The 17,988-nt window shown below is 48.6% G+C and overlaps 1 protein-coding gene across 1 annotated transcript in view; it reads left to right on the plus strand.

Moving 5' to 3' along the window:
- Window positions 1-9,259: 9,259 nt before the first annotated feature.
- The window catches only part of LOC123772742 (uncharacterized), a 192,766-nt gene continuing 184,037 nt past the window's right edge, over window positions 9,260-17,988 (plus strand). The window contains exons 1-2 of the mRNA XM_069303692.1: window positions 9,260-9,367; window positions 14,469-15,516. Of these exons, the coding sequence (XP_069159793.1) occupies window positions 9,260-9,367; window positions 14,469-15,516 (1,156 nt within the window). The remainder of the gene's footprint in view (window positions 9,368-14,468; window positions 15,517-17,988) is intronic.

Raw genomic sequence — 17,988 nt, forward strand, 5'->3', positions numbered from 1 at the left:
TAGCTAGATAGTCAAAACATATAACAAGCGTTATTTCACAGGAATTTTTTCTAGCAAATATGCTTCCTTTAAGCAGTTCTACACATCAAACACCAGCAGTCCGCGAAATTCCCTTTAGTCAATAATCATCCTTTACAGTATTTCTTGACTAAAATAGCACTCCAAAACATAAGTGGTCATTTTTATTCTCACTGTCGCACTATAGTCAATAATTTGTTTCGCAGAGTGTCAAGTTATGCCTAGTGACGAGATTTCACGGTGAGCATAGTTTAAGAGAGTTCACACTGTATTAATTACGGTCATGGATATCTTATGTTATGTTTATGAAGATCATTACTTCTTATTTTTAACATTTTTCTTGCCCCCCAGCTTTTCAGTCGTGTCTTATTCTTTTTCAAATAAAGTTTGTTTACTGTTTTCCAGTAGATTGGCTTCACATTACATATATTAATCAATTTTCCAGTTCAGTTCAGTTTCTTTTCAATATCACAGCTTTGTTGTCCCCCTGCCAGTATCTAGTTCAAGACCTCTTATTATCAATGTCATTAATACTGCTATCATCAACCATGTATTGGATGTCTCAGACATTCAGTTAACAACGTAGTAAGTGTTTAATGAACGTGAGAATCACTTCATGTGCGCTCATTTTAGTTTAGTTTAAAGTTTTCCATCTTGAATTAATACTACTATCACCAACTATGTATTGGATAGCTCAGACATTCAGTTAACAACTCAGTAAGTGAAAATCACTTCATGTGAGCTTATTTTTAGTTTAGGATAAGGTTTTTCCATCGTGAAATACTATTATCATCAACCAGGTATTGAGTGTCTCAACCATTCAGTTTACAACTCAGTAACTGTTTACTGAACATAGATATCCCTCCATGTGACCTTAATTTTTAGTTTAAAGTTTCTCCATCACAGAAAAATAAAATATTACTATCACAAACCTTGTATTGACCGGCTCCGGCATTCAGTTTTCAACTCAGTAACAGTTTACTGAACATAGATATCCCTCCATGTGACCTCATTTTTTAGTTTTAAGTTTCTCCATCGTAAATAAAAAATAAAATATTACTATCACAAACCTTGTATTGGCCGGCTCCGGCATTCAGTTTACAAACTCAGTAAGTGTTTACTGAATGCAAAATCGCTACATGTGTGGTCATTTAGTTTAAAGTTTCTCAATCTTAAAATATTACTATCATCATCAACTATGCATTGGCTGGCTTAGTCTTTCAGTTTACATCTCAGTGAGTGTTAACTGAACGTGGAAATTATAATTATCACATGTGTGAGCATTTAGTTTTAAGTTTCACAATCTTAAATTAAATACTATCATCAACCCCGTATTGGGCTGCCGGTCATTCAGTTATCCACTCGGTAAGTGTTTACTGAACGTCGAAATCATTTCCTGTGTGCCCCTTTTTTACTTGAACCCGTCTCCACTCCAAACCAGTCAGGACCTAGGGTCCCGACTCGGACCGCAGGTCCGGTTCGGTTATATCTTCCCCTCCCGGAGGGGAAGATATAACCAAACTACTTGGAAAGACTCTTCAGTTACCCTCTGACCAGTGGCCAGTATGCACACCCCTCTGCGGACATTGAAAAACGCTTAAGGGTAATGGTTCACATCCGTCCAGCTCTCTCACCTATACACTCCCATACATTGTTACATAAAACAATCCTTCGCCACCAACTGTTGCCTCATCTCATTCACAACTTAAGAGTGACTGCTCTCTCTTTCTCTTCCTCCTTCTCTTCCACACTTCACGAGACGGATTGCCGTTTCATTCATTCAGGAGTCTTGAACATTCTGTGACATTGTCTTGCTATGATAACGCCGTTGTGTGATACAAGCTCTGCACAACAGTAATGGCTGTAGGAAGAAGAGGTGATGGAGATTGAGTAAACATGCTTACATTTCAATGATCACAGTTAACAAGAACAATTTGTAGGTAGAGATCACGTCTCCGTGACGATGTGAAATGTTTCCTTCTTTTAGTAAATGCTAACCTACTGACTTTGACTGAGTTTACTAAGTGATGTGCCATGTGGTGACACTTCTCAGGTCGATGTGACGGTATGTGATCCTGGTCCATACCACTCTAGAAGGTAAGGGGAAGAGGGGTGCCCCACTCTAGAAGGTAATGGAGGGGATGGAGAGGGGGGCCCCCATATGGTATGGGAGGGGTGGGGGTGATTGACGATGACAGGTGAGCCCCCTGCTGGCGGAAGTAAGACCCTAGCCCCCTCCTTAACGAATCACAGTGGAGGTAGAGCCATGCTGGGGTGAACTTCTCCAAGTCTTTGTCTGAAGACATCGAAAAGCCATTAAGGCAAATGGACCACACCACTCCTCCTGGACTCTGCTCTCTCCTACCCTCCTCTCCCACTTACGGCTTCCTGTAGGGGAAGGTAATGGTTGTCAAAAACCGCAAATGACCCCTGAGCAGTCTCACGCCGAGGGGAAGCTCCCCTCACCCTTCCCTCCCTCCCTCCCTCCCTCACCCACCCCAAACAACATATCCGCTATGTTGGGACCCCCTCTCACCTACACTCAGCCTCTACATAGCTTACTTATTATCATCAAAAACTATTATCTTCACACAGGATTAAGTCTATGGCAAACACACATACATATTCATTTACTCTTTCCTCATATTCCCCTCTTATCCTTGTATTTCTTACTCTACCACATACTCTCCTACACCCCAACAACATGTCCTCCCCTCTTTCCTGACCACATACCCTAACACCGGACGCTCACACGTGTCCGACACTCGCCAAACTTCCGGGAAAATTCCCCCCAATCCCTGTGCGACTAGACACCTGCGCACCACCTGCCCAGCTGACTCTATAGAGCCACCTGGGCAGATGGTGCGTGCGGTTCTAGTCGCACTTTACCCTACTGACAGCCTGGCAAGGGACAGTCTGGCAAGGGACAGCCTGACAAGGGACAGTCTGGCAAGGGACAGCCTGGCAAGGGACAGTCTGGCAAGGGACAGCCTGACAAGGGACAGTCTGGCAAGGGACAGCCTGGCAGGGGACAGCCTGGCAGGGGACAGCCTGACAAGGGACAGCCTGGCAAGGGACAGCCTGGCAAGGGACAGCCTGGCAGGGGACAGCCTGGCAGGGGTCAGCCTGGCAGGGGTCAGCCTGGCAGGGGTCAGCCTGGCAGGATACAGCCTGGCAAGGGAAAGCCTGGCAGGGGGCAGCCTGGCAAGGGACTCACTTCATGCAGGTTGGCGTTCAATCCCCGACCGTCCAAGTGGTTGGGCACCATTTCCATTTCCCACCCATCCCAAATACTTATCTTGATCCGTTCCAAGTGCTATATAGTCGTAATAGCTTGGCACTTTCTTCTGATAATCGCCTTGCCTCTTATCAGTCAGTCCAGGTGAACATCAACTTACATATGAGTATGGAATGGAGGTCGATAATGGGAAAACTGCAATGATATTTGTTTGAAATGTAGACGTACTTGGCTACCCGTGTCACGACCTGTGGATTCATATATCCATAACAACCTATGGTTCAAAAGTTCAGAAACAATGGCGTCTTCAACTTTCATAGATTCCGAAGCTACAGCATTAGGAAGCTGTTTGGTTCTCGGGAAATGCATGCTTGCCTTAGCAGTGTTCTCTCTAGGTTTGAAATGTTCAGTTGATTTGTCTTTGACAAGGCCATAATCTGTCGCTATCAGAGCTTTCCAGTGTGACGAAGCTGTCACCAACTTGCTCCCCGATATCATGAAGTAGAGAGATACGCTTCGTTCACCACTGATTTCTGAATCTGTTAACAAGTTTTATACCCTTTTAAAAAGCAATTTGATGAGCCGGTGACAGGTTAGGGTGGTCGCAATCAGTAGTAAGTGGTGGAAACTGACGAAGGCTTGCCCTTCCTTCCGGAGGATAATTTAAATTTATAATAATTATAATTAATTTAATTTTGAAATTCATTATTTAATTAAATTGAAACAATATACATTTACGTTTCTCAGAATAATAAACACACATTGCACTGTACACGTCAATTAAGAATTCATTGTATCGGCCATAATTGTTCAAAACACACAAACATCTGTGTAAAAGATGAGCACGGTGCCTGGAGTTGTTGACCAGTAGTGTTGATCCAGACCACAGCACCACAGCACGGTGCCTGGAGTTGTTGACCAGTAGTGTTGATCCAGACCACAGCACCACAGCACGGTGCCTGGAGTTGTTGACCAGTAGTGTTGATCAAGACCACAGCACCACAGCACCACAGCACGGTGCCTGGAGTTGTAGACCAGTAGTGTTGATCCAGACCACAGCACCACAGCACCACAGCACGGTGCCTGGAGTTGTTGACCAGTAGTGTTGATCCAGACCACAGCACCACAGCACGGTGCCTGGAGTTGTTGACCAGTAGTGTTGATCCAGACCACAGCACCACAGCACGGTGCCTGGAGTTGTTGACCAGTAGTGTTGATCAAGACCACAGCACCACAGCACGGTGCCTGGAGTTGTTGACCAGTAGTGTTGATCCAGACCACAGCACCACAGCACGGTGCCTGGAGTTGTTGACCAGTAGTGTTGATCCAGACCACAGCACCACAGCACCACAGCACGGTGCCTGGAGTTGTTGACCAGTAGTGTTGCTCCAGACCTCAGCACCACAGCACCACAGCACGGTGCCTGGAGTTGTTGACCAGTAGTGTTGCTCCAGACCTCAGCACCACAGCACCACAGCACTCGGCGCAGCTCTTATTGCCATCGTTATTTGTTGAGTTTTCCGCATTGTCATCACAGCATACTCAGCATATTGCCAAATTTGTCAGCATGAAATGTTGTGCAGCACAAAGCGTTGTTCAGCACACAGCATCGGCCAGAAAGCTTAAGTACTCTCTGGCCAAGTGCAGCATCCAGCATGAGTACTCTCTGGCCAAGTGCAGCATCCAGCATGAGTACTCTCTGGCCAAGTGCAGCATCCAGCATGAGTACTCTCTGGCCAAGTGCAGCATCCAGCATGAGTACTCTCTGACCAAGTGCAGCATCCAGCATGAGTACTCTCTGGCCAAGTGCAGCATCCAGCATGAGTACTCTCTGGCCAAGTGCAGCATCCAGCTTGAGTACTCTCTGGCCAAGTGCAGCATCCAGCTTGAGTACTCTCTGGCCAAGTGCAGCATCCAGCTTGAGTACTCTCTGGCCAAGTGCATCACCCAGCTTGAGTACTCTCTGGCCAAGTGCAGCATCCAGCTTGAGTACTCTCTGGCCAAGTGCAGCATCCAGCATGAGTACTCTCTGGCCAAGTGCAGCATCCAGCATGAGTACTCTCTGGCCAAGTGCAGCATCCAGCTTGAGTACTCTCTGGCCAAGTGCAGCATCCAGCTTGAGTACTCTCTGGCCAAGTGCAGCATCCAGCTTGAGTACTCTCTGGCCAAGTGCAGCATCCAGCTTGAGTACTCTCTGGCCAAGTGCAACATCCAGCTTGAGTACTCTCTGGCCAAGTGCATCACCCAGCTTGAGTACTCTCTGGCCAAGTGCAGCATCCAGCTTGAGTACTCTCTGGCCAAGTGCATCACCCAGCTTGAGTACTCTCTGGCCAAGTGCAGCATCCAGCTTGAGTACTCTCTGGCCAAGTGCATCACCCAGCTTGAGTACTCTCTGGCCAAGTGCAGCATCCAGCTTGAGTACTCTCTGGCCAAGTGCAGCATCCAGCTTGAGTACTCTCTGACCAAGTGCAGCATCCAGCTTGAGTACTCTCTGGCCAAGTGCAGCATCCAGCTTGAGTACTCTCTGACCAAGTGCAGCATCCAGCTTGAGTACTCTCTGGCCAAGTGCAGCATCCAGCTTGAGTACTCTCTGACCAAGTGCAGCATCCAGCTTGAGTACTCTCTGACCAAGTGCAGCATCCAGCTTGAGTACTCTCTGGCCAAGTGCAGCATCCAGCTTGAGTACTCTCAGGCCAAGTGCAACATCCAGCTTGAGTACTCGCTGGCCAAGTGCAGCATCCAGCTTGAGTACTCTCTGACCAAGTGCAGCATCCAGCTTGAGTACTCTCTGGCCAAGTGCATCATCCAGCTTGAGTACTCTCTGGTGCATCACCCAGCTTACGAACCCGGATCCAGCGTCCGAACGTGGAGCAGTAACAACCACGCCATCTGTGGGTCAGCTCCCGAAACCCCCGCCAAAGGGACGACGACACCTGGTGAGGACAAGGTGTACCAGCCACAAGGGCCAGTTTCTAGTCCTGTACAGCTCACAACACAGCCGCCACTGACCTCTGGTGAGGTGGTGCTCCGACGACAGCGCCATCTATGGACTGGATACGTCAGGTGTTTGTGCCCGAGCCCGTAAGTGAGGTGTATTAGTGTCCCGGTTATTGATGACGTGTCTGCTTACAGAGTCGACCTGGGACTACTGTGATGGGAGTCGAGTCAGTCTACCCGAGGCAGCCAGTCTCCATACCTTGAACCTAGCTGGAGCTGTTGTGAAGTCGTCCCCCCCGGAAGAACACTGTGGTGTGTTAGCCTGCCAGTGGAGTGGCAGTAAAAGGATTTACCCGGGACCGACTGTTGGAGACGATCATCCACTGGGGTACTGAAGACAGGAGAGTGATTTGTGGTGTCACACGAGGCTCCTGTCTAGGGCGTTCCCCTTTGATCGTTCGTGGAGTGGCCGTACCAGCCTTGTTGGCTCAGAACCTGCCAGCAGACCAGCTGGACGTGTGGTTGACGGCCTCCACGGCGGTGCCCCCAGTGGACCCGTGTTTTGGCTGACCTGTGGCCAGGGTAGGCTCAACTTCTTTGGAGAATTAATCTTGAGGCCACGAAGAAAGCACCAAGGACTCGGCACCGAGAGTTATGGCACCAGCGTCTTCAGCAGAAGACATCGATTGAGGATTAATCCCCTTGTCAAGAGTTAATACCCCTCCCCTTTGTGCACTCATTTATTTTATATATTTAAACGGTGATGGTAATAATTATAATATTAAGTTCTTAGCTTTCTTTCCCTACTCCCTTTAAGTTACTTGCGTCACGGATCTCATCCCTTGATAGCCACTACTGGCTTGGGAACGGATACATATATCTTCCTCTAACAACATCAGAGTAAGGACCCCGTTGCGTCCCGAGAGGGCCGTAACACTTGAGTACTCTCTGGCCAAGTGCATCACCCAGCTTGAGTACTCTCTGGCCAAGTGCAGCATCCAGCTTGAGTACTCTCTGGCCAAGTGCAGCATCCAGCTTGAGTACTCTCTGACCAAGTGCAGCATCCAGCTTGAGTACTCTCTGGCCAAGTGCAGCATCCAACGTGAGTACTCTCTGACCAAGTGCAGCATCCAACGTGAGTACTCTCTGACCAAGTGCAGCATCCAGCTTGAGTACTCTCTGGCCAAGTGCAGCATCCAGCTTGAGTACTCTCTGGCCAAGTGCAGCATCCAGCTTGAGTACTCTCTGACCAAGTGCAGCATCCAGCTTGAGTACTCTCTGGCCAAGTGCATCACCCAGCTTGAGTACTCTCAGGCCAAGTGCATCACCCTGCTTGAGTACTCTCTGGCCAAGTGCATCATCCAGCTTGAGTACTCTCTGGCCAAGTGCATCACCCAGCTTACGAACCCGGATCCAGCGTCCGAACGTGGAGCAGTAACAACCACGCCATCTGTGGGTCAGCTCCCGAAACCCCCGCCAAAGGGACGACGACACCTGGTGAGGACAAGGTGTACCAGCCACAAGGGCCAGTTTCTAGTCCTGTACAGCTCACAACACAGCCGCCACTGACCTCTGGTGAGGTGGTGCTCCGACGACAGCGCCATCTATGGACTGGATACGTCAGGTGTTTGTGCCCGAGCCCGTAAGTGAGGTGTATTAGTGTCCCGGTTATTGATGACGTGTCTGCTTACAGAGTCGACCTGGGACTAGGCTCCTGAGCTACCGTGCAGTGAGGTCGTGTCGCCTGCTGCTCCGGTGGTTTGAGTCGGTTCTCACTACGTGTAGAGAGCCATGGGGAAGGCTCAGCGCAAGAGGGAATGGAAGCAGCTTTCGGACGAGGACGGACGGGGGACCGATGTGCAGCAGGCCCCAAAGAACACTGCTATCGAGGCTTTACCACTTGCTTCTACCAGCAAGTCAGCGGACGTAATGGACCTAGAGAGGACAGCGTCAGTCACACACCAGCCAGTGTCAGTCAATGCTTCTCTGTCCGCAACGCTGCCGCGGGACGGCAGTATGAGTCAGGAGAGGACACCACCGGTTTCACGCCAGCCAATGTCGGCCATTGTTCCTCTCTCCACAGCCCAGCCGCAGGACAGCAGTATGGGACAGGGGAGGACACCACCAGTCTCACACCAGACATCGCCAGCCTCTGCACTTCTTCCGAAATTCAAGATCATGCAGACCGACCTCTTTCCTACAGCATATGGAGTAGTAACGGCGATGGAAAAAGAACAACCAGAGCTCAAACTTTCCATTACAGTCAACCTGAAGGGAGAAATAATACTGACACCTCAAGACCAACAGACTGCACATTACTTAGAGAAGGTAAGAGTCCTGCAGGGGAAACCTGTGTGCTTGGTAAAGCTGGACCCTTCAGAAAGACGCACACGAGTCGTGCTTTTGGGATACCCAATCGACTTTCCCCTGGATCCAGTGCTAGAACACAAGCAAGTCCTGAGTGCGGAACGTTGCCACACAAAAGTAGACAAGGCAGCGACGCGTCAGGTTCTGGTGACCGTCATGGGACATGTGCCGGAAACTTTCGGTCTTGGAAATTGGGGGACATACCGACAGAGGCCATACGTCCCGGAACCCCTACGCTGCTTCAGGTGTCAGAAATACGGCCACCATCAGTCACGCTGCACAGGACAGGAGAGGTGCGGAGTGTGCAGCCTGAGACATCCCACCAAAGACTGTATTGCCAAGCACAAGGCAAACCAGACCACAACAGCCAAATGTCCAAATTGTGGAGGCAAACATCATGCCTGGAGCACAACCTGCTCTGCACGGAAACAAAAAGTGCAGACAGCTCAGGCCAGGGTCAACACACTGACCAGCGGTACATCCACCAACACCACCGTCTGGAACACTCGTGCACAGCCACAACAGCCACCCGCTCTCACAGAGCAAAATTTCCCGAATCTGTCAATTCCGAATCAGACATTACACGAAAGTGTTGCAGAAGTCCAGCAAGTGCAAATGAGCAGAAAACACTTACTTTCGGAATCTACTCACCAGCTATACAGTTTTACCGAGGTCCAGCTGCAAACCATCGTGAAGATCATGGCAGAGACCATTATCAATTGCCTACAGATGACGCAGAACGCCTTACAACAACAGACTCAGGACATCACTTGTGTGATAATGGACAAGATCGTGCAGCAGACCACAGTTACACGAGAAATAGACAGTCTCCGACAGGATGGAGCACAAGAGGACAAACAACGCAACTTGGACATACTGACTACCGACAACAGTCGGCTAGTCAAGACTCCGGGACATCAACATTCACAAACGCAACTGCAAGACGCAGTGACCACCCACGATCAACAGAATCTTCCAACACAGGAGACAGACAACAACATCCAATGCAGTCTGATCTGCAGCAACGCCAACAAAGACGTATTGAACAGCAGAGATGCGCAGGTTCCGCCAACACAAGAAACGGCCGCGAGCAATCAATGCAGTCCGACTTGCAGCAATACCAACAACAAAGTGATGGACCACAGTTCTGCACAGATTCCAACAATGCCGGGGTTGACCACGGACAATCAATGCAGTCCGACCTGCAGCGCTTCCAACAACATAGCGATGGACCACAGTTATGCACAGATTCCAACAACGTCGGGGATGACCACGAACTATCATTGCAGTCCGATTTGCAGCAACACGACTTGCGAGGCGGAGAATATAGAGGTCGATTCCGAGGAGGAGTTCTGGTAGAACAAGCAACACCAACCGAACCCGTCGTCTGGCCATTACGAATTCTGCAGTGGAACATACAAGGTCTTGGAAATAAAAAACACACACTTCAGGAGGCTGCAATCAGCACGAAAGCAGATATAATCGTTTTGGAAGAAACTCTTTTCCCAGCCACGAAATCCTTCAGATTAGCTGGATATCAGCACTATGTTCTCCCGTATGAGCAGGGGAGACTAAGAGGATTAATGACCCTAGTCAGAAACACCATACCCAGCAAGAAAATAGACTCGGTTTCATGTGGGGATGGAGTAGAGGTATTAGCAGTTACAGTGAATATGGCTAATTTTGAGCTCCTCATATACAACGTCTACAAGCCCCCTAGACGTAAACTAGAAGCAGAGGCAGTGCTTGCCTTGGCCACGCAGGAAAATTTAATTCTTGCTGGAGATTTTAATGCTCATCATCCAGAGTTAGGTGCAACTGGGCCAGCCAATGCAGATGGGCGCCATTTAGCTGCAGCTCTGCGAGAAGTACCTGAAATTACACTTCTCAACACTGGGGAACCCACTCACATTCTAGGAGGTTCCCTTGATCTTACATTCATCTCCACAGCACTCCAGCAACAGGCGAAGTGGGAAGTAGACCCGGTGATCACTAGTGACCACTATGCTACTGTCACGACACTCAACCTGACACGACCTCCTACACCTCCTGCGCGGCCTCGGTGGAATTTAGGAAAGGCCAATTGGAATGTATACCAGGAAGAACTTGAAAAATGGTATGCAACGTACACGCCACCTGAGGATTTGAACATACACGAGACCAATCTGCAGGAAGCCGTTGCAGCTGCTGCGAACAAAGCTATTCCAATCATTATCACAGGTAACACGAAACGAAAGAACTATTGGTTCTATAGTAATGACGTTAAAGAACAGAACCACAGAGTCAATATCTTCAGAAAACATCTAAAGAGAAACCCCACACCAGAAGGAAGAACTCTGCTACGAGCGGTGATATCTGAAGCAAGGCGAGTTTCTCGAGAAGTAAAGGAGGCGAGATGGTTTGAGTGGTGTCAAACTCTAAATGAACATAGTAGTCTTGGCAAGATATGGGGTCAGATTAAAACTATATCAGGTCGACCAGCCCGGCCACAGGCATGTCTTCAACCATTGCAGGAGGCTGAGAGACTTGCTCTCCAATTTGCAGAAAGAACAGCTTCATATCAGCTTCCTGCAATGGTCCGAAGGCAGCAAGAACACTTACAACAAGAGAGGATGACAGTCATTCATGAGGGCATAGCTATAAATGACGAATGTGACTGTCCCTTCACCGAACAGGAACTAAGCAGAGCCAAAAAGGGTGGTAAGGACACTGCTCCAGGTGCTGATAACATTACATACTCAATGATCGCACATGCAGGTCCTGCTGGAGACCGAGGGATGTTGGACGTCATCAATGCGTCTTGGCAGCAAGGCAAACTACCGCCCTCTTGGAAGAAAGCAGACATCATACCGATTCCTAAGCCGAATGAACCTGGCAATTACAGACCCATTTCCTTAACATCATGCGTTAGTAAAACTGCAGAACGGATGGTCTTAAATAGGCTACTGTGGAAGACTGGAGACCTTCATAAACACATATTTGGCTTCACTAGAGGTGTAGGTACTGCCAACTGCATAGCAACATTACTAGGAACAGTTAACTCGGGTCCAGCTATAGTGGTCTTCCTTGATCTGGAAAAAGCATTTGAACTTGCAAGCCCGCCAGCAATACTACACACCTTAGTTAAAAAAGGTGTGAGGGGGAAAATGCTAGCATGGATTCAAGATTACCTAAGTCACAGGTATGCCAGAGTAAAGTTGCAAGGACAAGTGTCGGACTACCACTTGCACGAGAATGGGACTCCACAAGGAGGAGTCCTCAGTCCTAGTCTTTTTAACATCCTTATGGAAAACCTTGTTACCATGTCCTTTACAGAAGGGGTTACATTGCTAAGCTATGCTGATGATCTAGCATTAGTCGTTACGGGTCCTTCACTTCTAAATAAAGCTCAAAGTGCTTTAGATCAAGTGACATCTGAATGCAGTGTTTTAGGGCTAAAAATATCTGCACAGAAGTCTAAGGCGATGAGACTAGGTGGCAAGGCTCCAGACAGGCACCTACCCATTCAGGACATTAACCTTCAGTGGGTTCCACAATATCGATATCTCGGAGTGTGGATTGATTTTAAGATGACATTCAATAAGCAAATTCAATATCTAAAGGAGAAAGCAAAGTCACGAATAAATATAATGAGAGCAATCACAGGGCCCCGTCTAGGAGCGGGACACAGAGTGTTGAGAATGTTTTACATACACGCCGTTCGTTCCCTGGTTGATTATGCAGCACCTGCCTTACTCACTCTTTCTCCTGGTCAGTGGGCAAACGTTGAGGTTCTTCAAAATGATGCATTGCGAGTCATAACAGGTGCTCCCAGATGGACAAAAATCCTGAACCTAAGACTAGAGACAAAGCTAACGTCGATTGAAATAAGGGTAAAGGGGATTGCTGCGTGCATGCTGACCAAGATATTGACTAGACCTAGAATCAGTTCACTTAAAGATTTGATCACTGGAGCACTCTGGACAGAAGAGCCTCCAATAGCAACAGGTGGACCCATTGTGCGATAAACGCCATCGATACGTTCGATATGGCAAACACAGTCACTGAGAGGGGTGTCGACGACATACATGCAGACTTTGTTATACAAGCCCCTTGGGAATCTCTGCCAGCAGACTTTCAGATTATGGCTCTTGACGGAAAGAAGAACCAGACACATCCTCATCTGCTCCGTCACATTGCACAGATGCTTATAGAAGCAAACATGGCATCCGACAGCTTCACTTACTTCACGGATGGGTCAGTAGACCAGCAGGGACAGGAAACTGGAGCTGCAGTTAAAGCAGGAAACTCTGTATATAGTTGGAGGCTCTCAAATGGGTGTTCGACTTTACAGACTGAGATGCTAGCCATTCAAAAGGCTTTGGAACATGCTCTTGCTGAACACCGCCAACATGTTATCGTCCATACAGATTCGAGAACCGCCATTGAAACCTTGCATCAGGAACACATATGTGATAACATCCATCTGATCACCAATGTCTTATCATTCATGCACACACTCCACCGACAAGGCCGACGGGTGCTTATCAACTGGGTGCCAAGTCATGTGGGACTATTAGGTAATGACATTGCAGACGAAGCTGCAAAACTTGCTACTAAGAGGAGGAATGTAGACATTTCCATACCATCGAGTCTCTCCCAGATGAAGAAAGTGATTCGGAACAGAGCAATGCGAAGGCTGTACAGTGACCACGACGCAGCAGTTGCAACATCAGGATCTGCGGGTTGGTACAAGAATTCCACCAACTACGAACCACTTAGTTTGATGAAAGGGGGCAGTAGAACAACAGAAGTGCACTTACATCGCATCAGGCTTGGATACCCATGTGCATGGGAAATAGGCTTACGGGTTCCGGAAGGTGAGAGGAAATGTCAACACTGTGGAGAAATGCCCGACAGACCACTGGAACATTATCTAACACAGTGCACAGTTACAAACCCGTTAAGATTTCACCTTCGATTCGACAGAGCAGAGGAAGTTGTTAAACACATATGGCAAAATCTTACTGAAGCGACCATACGGGTCATACGTACTCATCCTCCGCCCAGGTAAACCAGAAACGAGCATCACTTAGTGGGCCAGCCAGAGGCTTAGGGCCCGCGCAGGATTATCCCTGCGAAACAGAAAAAAAAAAAAAAAACTGGGACTACTGTGATGGGAGTCGAGTCAGTCTACCCGAGGCAGCCAGTCTCCATACCTTGAACCTAGCTGCAGCTGTTGTGAAGTCGTCCCCCCCGGAAGAACACTGTGGTGTGTTAGCCTGCCAGTGGAGTGGCAGTAAAAGGATTTACCCGGGACCGACTGTTGGAGACGATCATCCACTGGGGTACTGAAGACAGGAGAGTGATTTGTGGTGTCACACGAGGCTCCTGTCTAGGGCGTTCCCCTTTGATCGTTCGTGGAGTGGCCGTACCAGCCTTGTTGGCTCAGAACCTGCCAGCAGACCAGCTGGACGTGTGGTTGACGGCCTCCACGGCGGTGCCCCCAGTGGACCCGTGTTTTGGCTGACCTGTGGCCAGGGTAGGCTCAACTTCTTTGGAGAATTAATCTTGAGGCCACGAAGAAAGCACCAAGGACTCGGCACCGAGAGTTATGGCACCAGCGTCTTCAGCAGAAGACATCGATTGAGGATTAATCCCCTTGTCAAGAGTTAATACCCCTCCCCTTTGTGCACTCATTTATTTTATATATTTAAACGGTGATGGAAATAATTATAATATTAAGTTCTTAGCTTTCTTTCCCTACTCCCTTTAAGTTACTTGCGTCACGGATCTCATCCCTTGATAGCCACTACTGGCTTGGGAACGGATACATATATCTTCCTCTAACAACATCAGAGTAAGGACCCCGTTGCGTCCCGAGAGGGCCGTAACACTTGAGTACTCTCTGGCCAAGTGCATCACCCAGCTTGAGTACTCTCTGGCCAAGTGCATCACCCAGCTTGAGTACTCTCTGGCCAAGTGCAGCATCCAGCTTGAGTACTCTCTGGCCAAGTGCAGCATCCAGCTTGAGTACTCTCTGGCCAAGTGCAGCATCCAACGTGAGTACTCTCTGGCCAAGTGCAGCATCCAACGTGAGTACTCTCTGACCAAGTGCAGCATCCAACGTGAGTACTCTCTGACCAAGTGCAGCATCCAACGTGAGTACTCTCTGGCCAAGTGCAGCATCCAACGTGAGTACTCTCTGACCAAGTGCAGCATCCAACGTGAGTACTCTCTGACCAAGTGCAGCATCCAACGTGAGTACTCTCTGACCAAGTGCAGCATCCAACGTGAGTACTCTCTGGCCAAGTGCAGCATCCAGCTTGAGTACTCTTTGGCCAAGTGCAGCATCCAGCTTGAGTACTCTCTGGCCAAGTGCAGCATCCAGCTTGAGTACTCTCTGACCAAGTGCAGCATCCAACGTGAGTACTCTCTGACCAAGTGCAGCATCCAACGTGAGTACTCTCTGGCCAAGTGCAGCATCCAGCTTGAGTACTCTTTGGCCAAGTGCAGCATCCAGCTTGAGTACTCTCTGGCCAAGTGCAGCATCCAGCTTGAGTACTCTCTGGCCAAGTGCAGCATCCAGCTTGAGTACTCTCTGACCAAGTGCAGCATCCAGCTTGAGTACTCTCTGGCCAAGTGCAGCATCCAGCTTGAGTACTCTCTGGCCAAGTGCAGCATCCAGCTTGAGTACTCTCTGGCCAAGTGCAGCATCCAGCTTGAGTACTCTCTGGCCAAGTGCAGCATCCAGCTTGAGTACTCTCTGACCAAGTGCAGCATCCAGCTTGAGTACTCTCTGGCCAAGTGCATCACCCAGCTTGAGTACTCTCAGGCCAAGTGCATCACCCTGCTTGAGTACTCTCTGGCCAAGTGCATCATCCAGCTTGAGTACTCTCTGGCCAAGTGCATCACCCAGCTTACGAACCCGGATCCAGCGTCCGAACGTGGAGCAGTAACAACCATGCCATCTGTGGGTCAGCTCCCGAAACCCCCGCCAAAGGGACGACGACACCTGGTGAGGACAAGGTGTACCAGCCACAAGGGCCAGTTTCTAGTCCTGTACAGCTCACAACACAGCCGCCACTGACCTCTGGTGAGGTGGTGCTCCGACGACAGCGCCATCTATGGACTGGATACGTCAGGTGTTTGTGCCCGAGCCCGTAAGTGAGGTGTATTAGTGTCCCGGTTATTGATGACGTGTCTGCTTACAGAGTCGACCTGGGACTACTGTGATGGGAGTCGAGTCAGTCTACCCGAGGCAGCCAGTCTCCATACCTTGAACCTAGCTGCAGCTGTTGTGAAGTCGTCCCCCCGGAAGAACACTGTGGTGTGTTAGCCTGCCAGTGGAGTGGCAGTAAAAGGATTTACCCGGGACCGACTGTTGGAGACGATCATCCACTGGGGTACTGAAGACAGGAGAGTGATTTGTGGTGTCACACGAGGCTCCTGTCTAGGGCGTTCCCCTTTGATCGTTCGTGGAGTGGCCGTACCAGCCTTGTTGGCTCAGAACCTGCCAGCAGACCAGCTGGACGTGTGGTTGACGGCCTCCACGGCGGTGCCCCCAGTGGACCCGTGTTTTGGCTGACCTGTGGCCAGGGTAGGCTCAACTTCTTTGGAGAATTAATCTTGAGGCCACGAAGAAAGCACCAAGGACTCGGCACCGAGAGTTATGGCACCAGCGTCTTCAGCAGAAGACATCGATTGAGGATTAATCCCCTTGTCAAGAGTTAATACCCCTCCCCTTTGTGCACTCATTTATTTTATATATTTAAACGGTGATGGTAATAATTATAATATTAAGTTCTTAGCTTTCTTTCCCTACTCCCTTTAAGTTACTTGCGTCACGGATCTCATCCCTTGATAGCCACTACTGGCTTGGGAACGGATACATATATCTTCCTCTAACAACATCAGAGTAAGGACCCCGTTGCGTCCCGAGAGGGCCGTAACACTTGAGTACTCTCTGGCCAAGTGCATCACCCAGCTTGAGTACTCTCTGGCCAAGTGCATCACCCAGCTTGAGTACTCTCTGGCCAAGTGCAGCATCCAGCTTGAGTACTCTCTGGCCAAGTGCAGCATCCAGCTTGAGTACTCTCTGGCCAAGTGCAGCATCCAACGTGAGTACTCTCTGACCAAGTGCAGCATCCAACGTGAGTACTCTCTGACCAAGTGCAGTATCCAACGTGAGTACTCTCTGGCCAAGTGCAGCATCCAGCTTGAGTACTCTTTGGCCAAGTGCAGCATCCAGCTTGAGTACTCTCTGACCAAGTGTAGCATCCAGCTTGAGTACTCTCTGGCCAAGTGCAGCATCCAGCTTGAGTACTCTCTGACCAAGTGCAGCATCCAACGTGAGTACTCTCTGACCAAGTGCAGCATCCAACGTGAGTACTCTCTGACCAAGTGCAGTATCCAACGTGAGTACTCTCTGGCCAAGTGCAGCATCCAGCGTGAGTACTCTCTGACCAAGTGCAGCATCCAGCGTGAGTACTCTCTGACCAAGTGCAGCATCCGGGTCTGTACCAGATGCATCACCGTTGTCTGTTCTGGATAGTTGACAGCGTTGCCATTTCCTCCATGTGGCCGGTGTGGCGTGATGGGGCCGAAGACATGGGTGAGGTGAATATAAACAAGTTACTTGATTTAGTAACTTTTTACGGACTACTCATGCCTGTGTCACCTCTTGAGGGGACTTAATCTTCTCCAATGAATCAATCATTGACTTTGATGATGCTTGTTTTGCTACTTGACCAGTAGACTAAACACTGCGGGATTCCTGGAGCCAGATTTACGAAGGTACTTACGAATGTTTTTCTTCTTAGCTACGAATGTTTTTCTTCTTAGCGCCTTCGTAGCGGCTACGTCGGTATTCAGGTAGCCACACTAAGAAGAAAAACCTTCGTAAGTTTGCTCCGTCAACTAAGTGTGCTGTCGACCACTCGTAGCTTTACGTAAACTGGATAAAACTCAATTTTTCTCTACTACATAACACGGAGGATCGATTTTAAGATTTTAATATAAACAAAAAATTATAGCTGGTGAATCTCGTGAAGAGAAGTCCTTCGTGTTGATATATATGCATTCTCTGCTTGAAACTTGAAGTAAATATGTCTTTTATGATATTAGAATTAGTTCTATAATAGCAAGATATTATACCGGTAGCTATATAGTAAATAAACACTGGTGAATATGATATATGAGAGAAGGTGGCTGGTGGGAGCATTTACTATCACCAAATGCCCCACTGCACAAATTTTGTTAGGTAAGAAGGGTAAAAACTTCAAAAACTTCTTTCATTGAATACTTAAACCCATAATTATGACTGTATGGATTATTATGACCTATTAAAAAGAGGGGGAAGTGGGGGGTCCAAGACCTGTTTCTGTTACACAATTTGGCTGTGTAACAAAAAGTAATTTATTTATTTATTTATTTATTTATATATATAC

The sequence above is a fragment of the Procambarus clarkii genome, chromosome 50 (assembly GCF_040958095.1).
Source record: "Procambarus clarkii isolate CNS0578487 chromosome 50, FALCON_Pclarkii_2.0, whole genome shotgun sequence".
Lineage (NCBI taxonomy): Eukaryota > Metazoa > Arthropoda > Malacostraca > Decapoda > Cambaridae > Procambarus > Procambarus clarkii.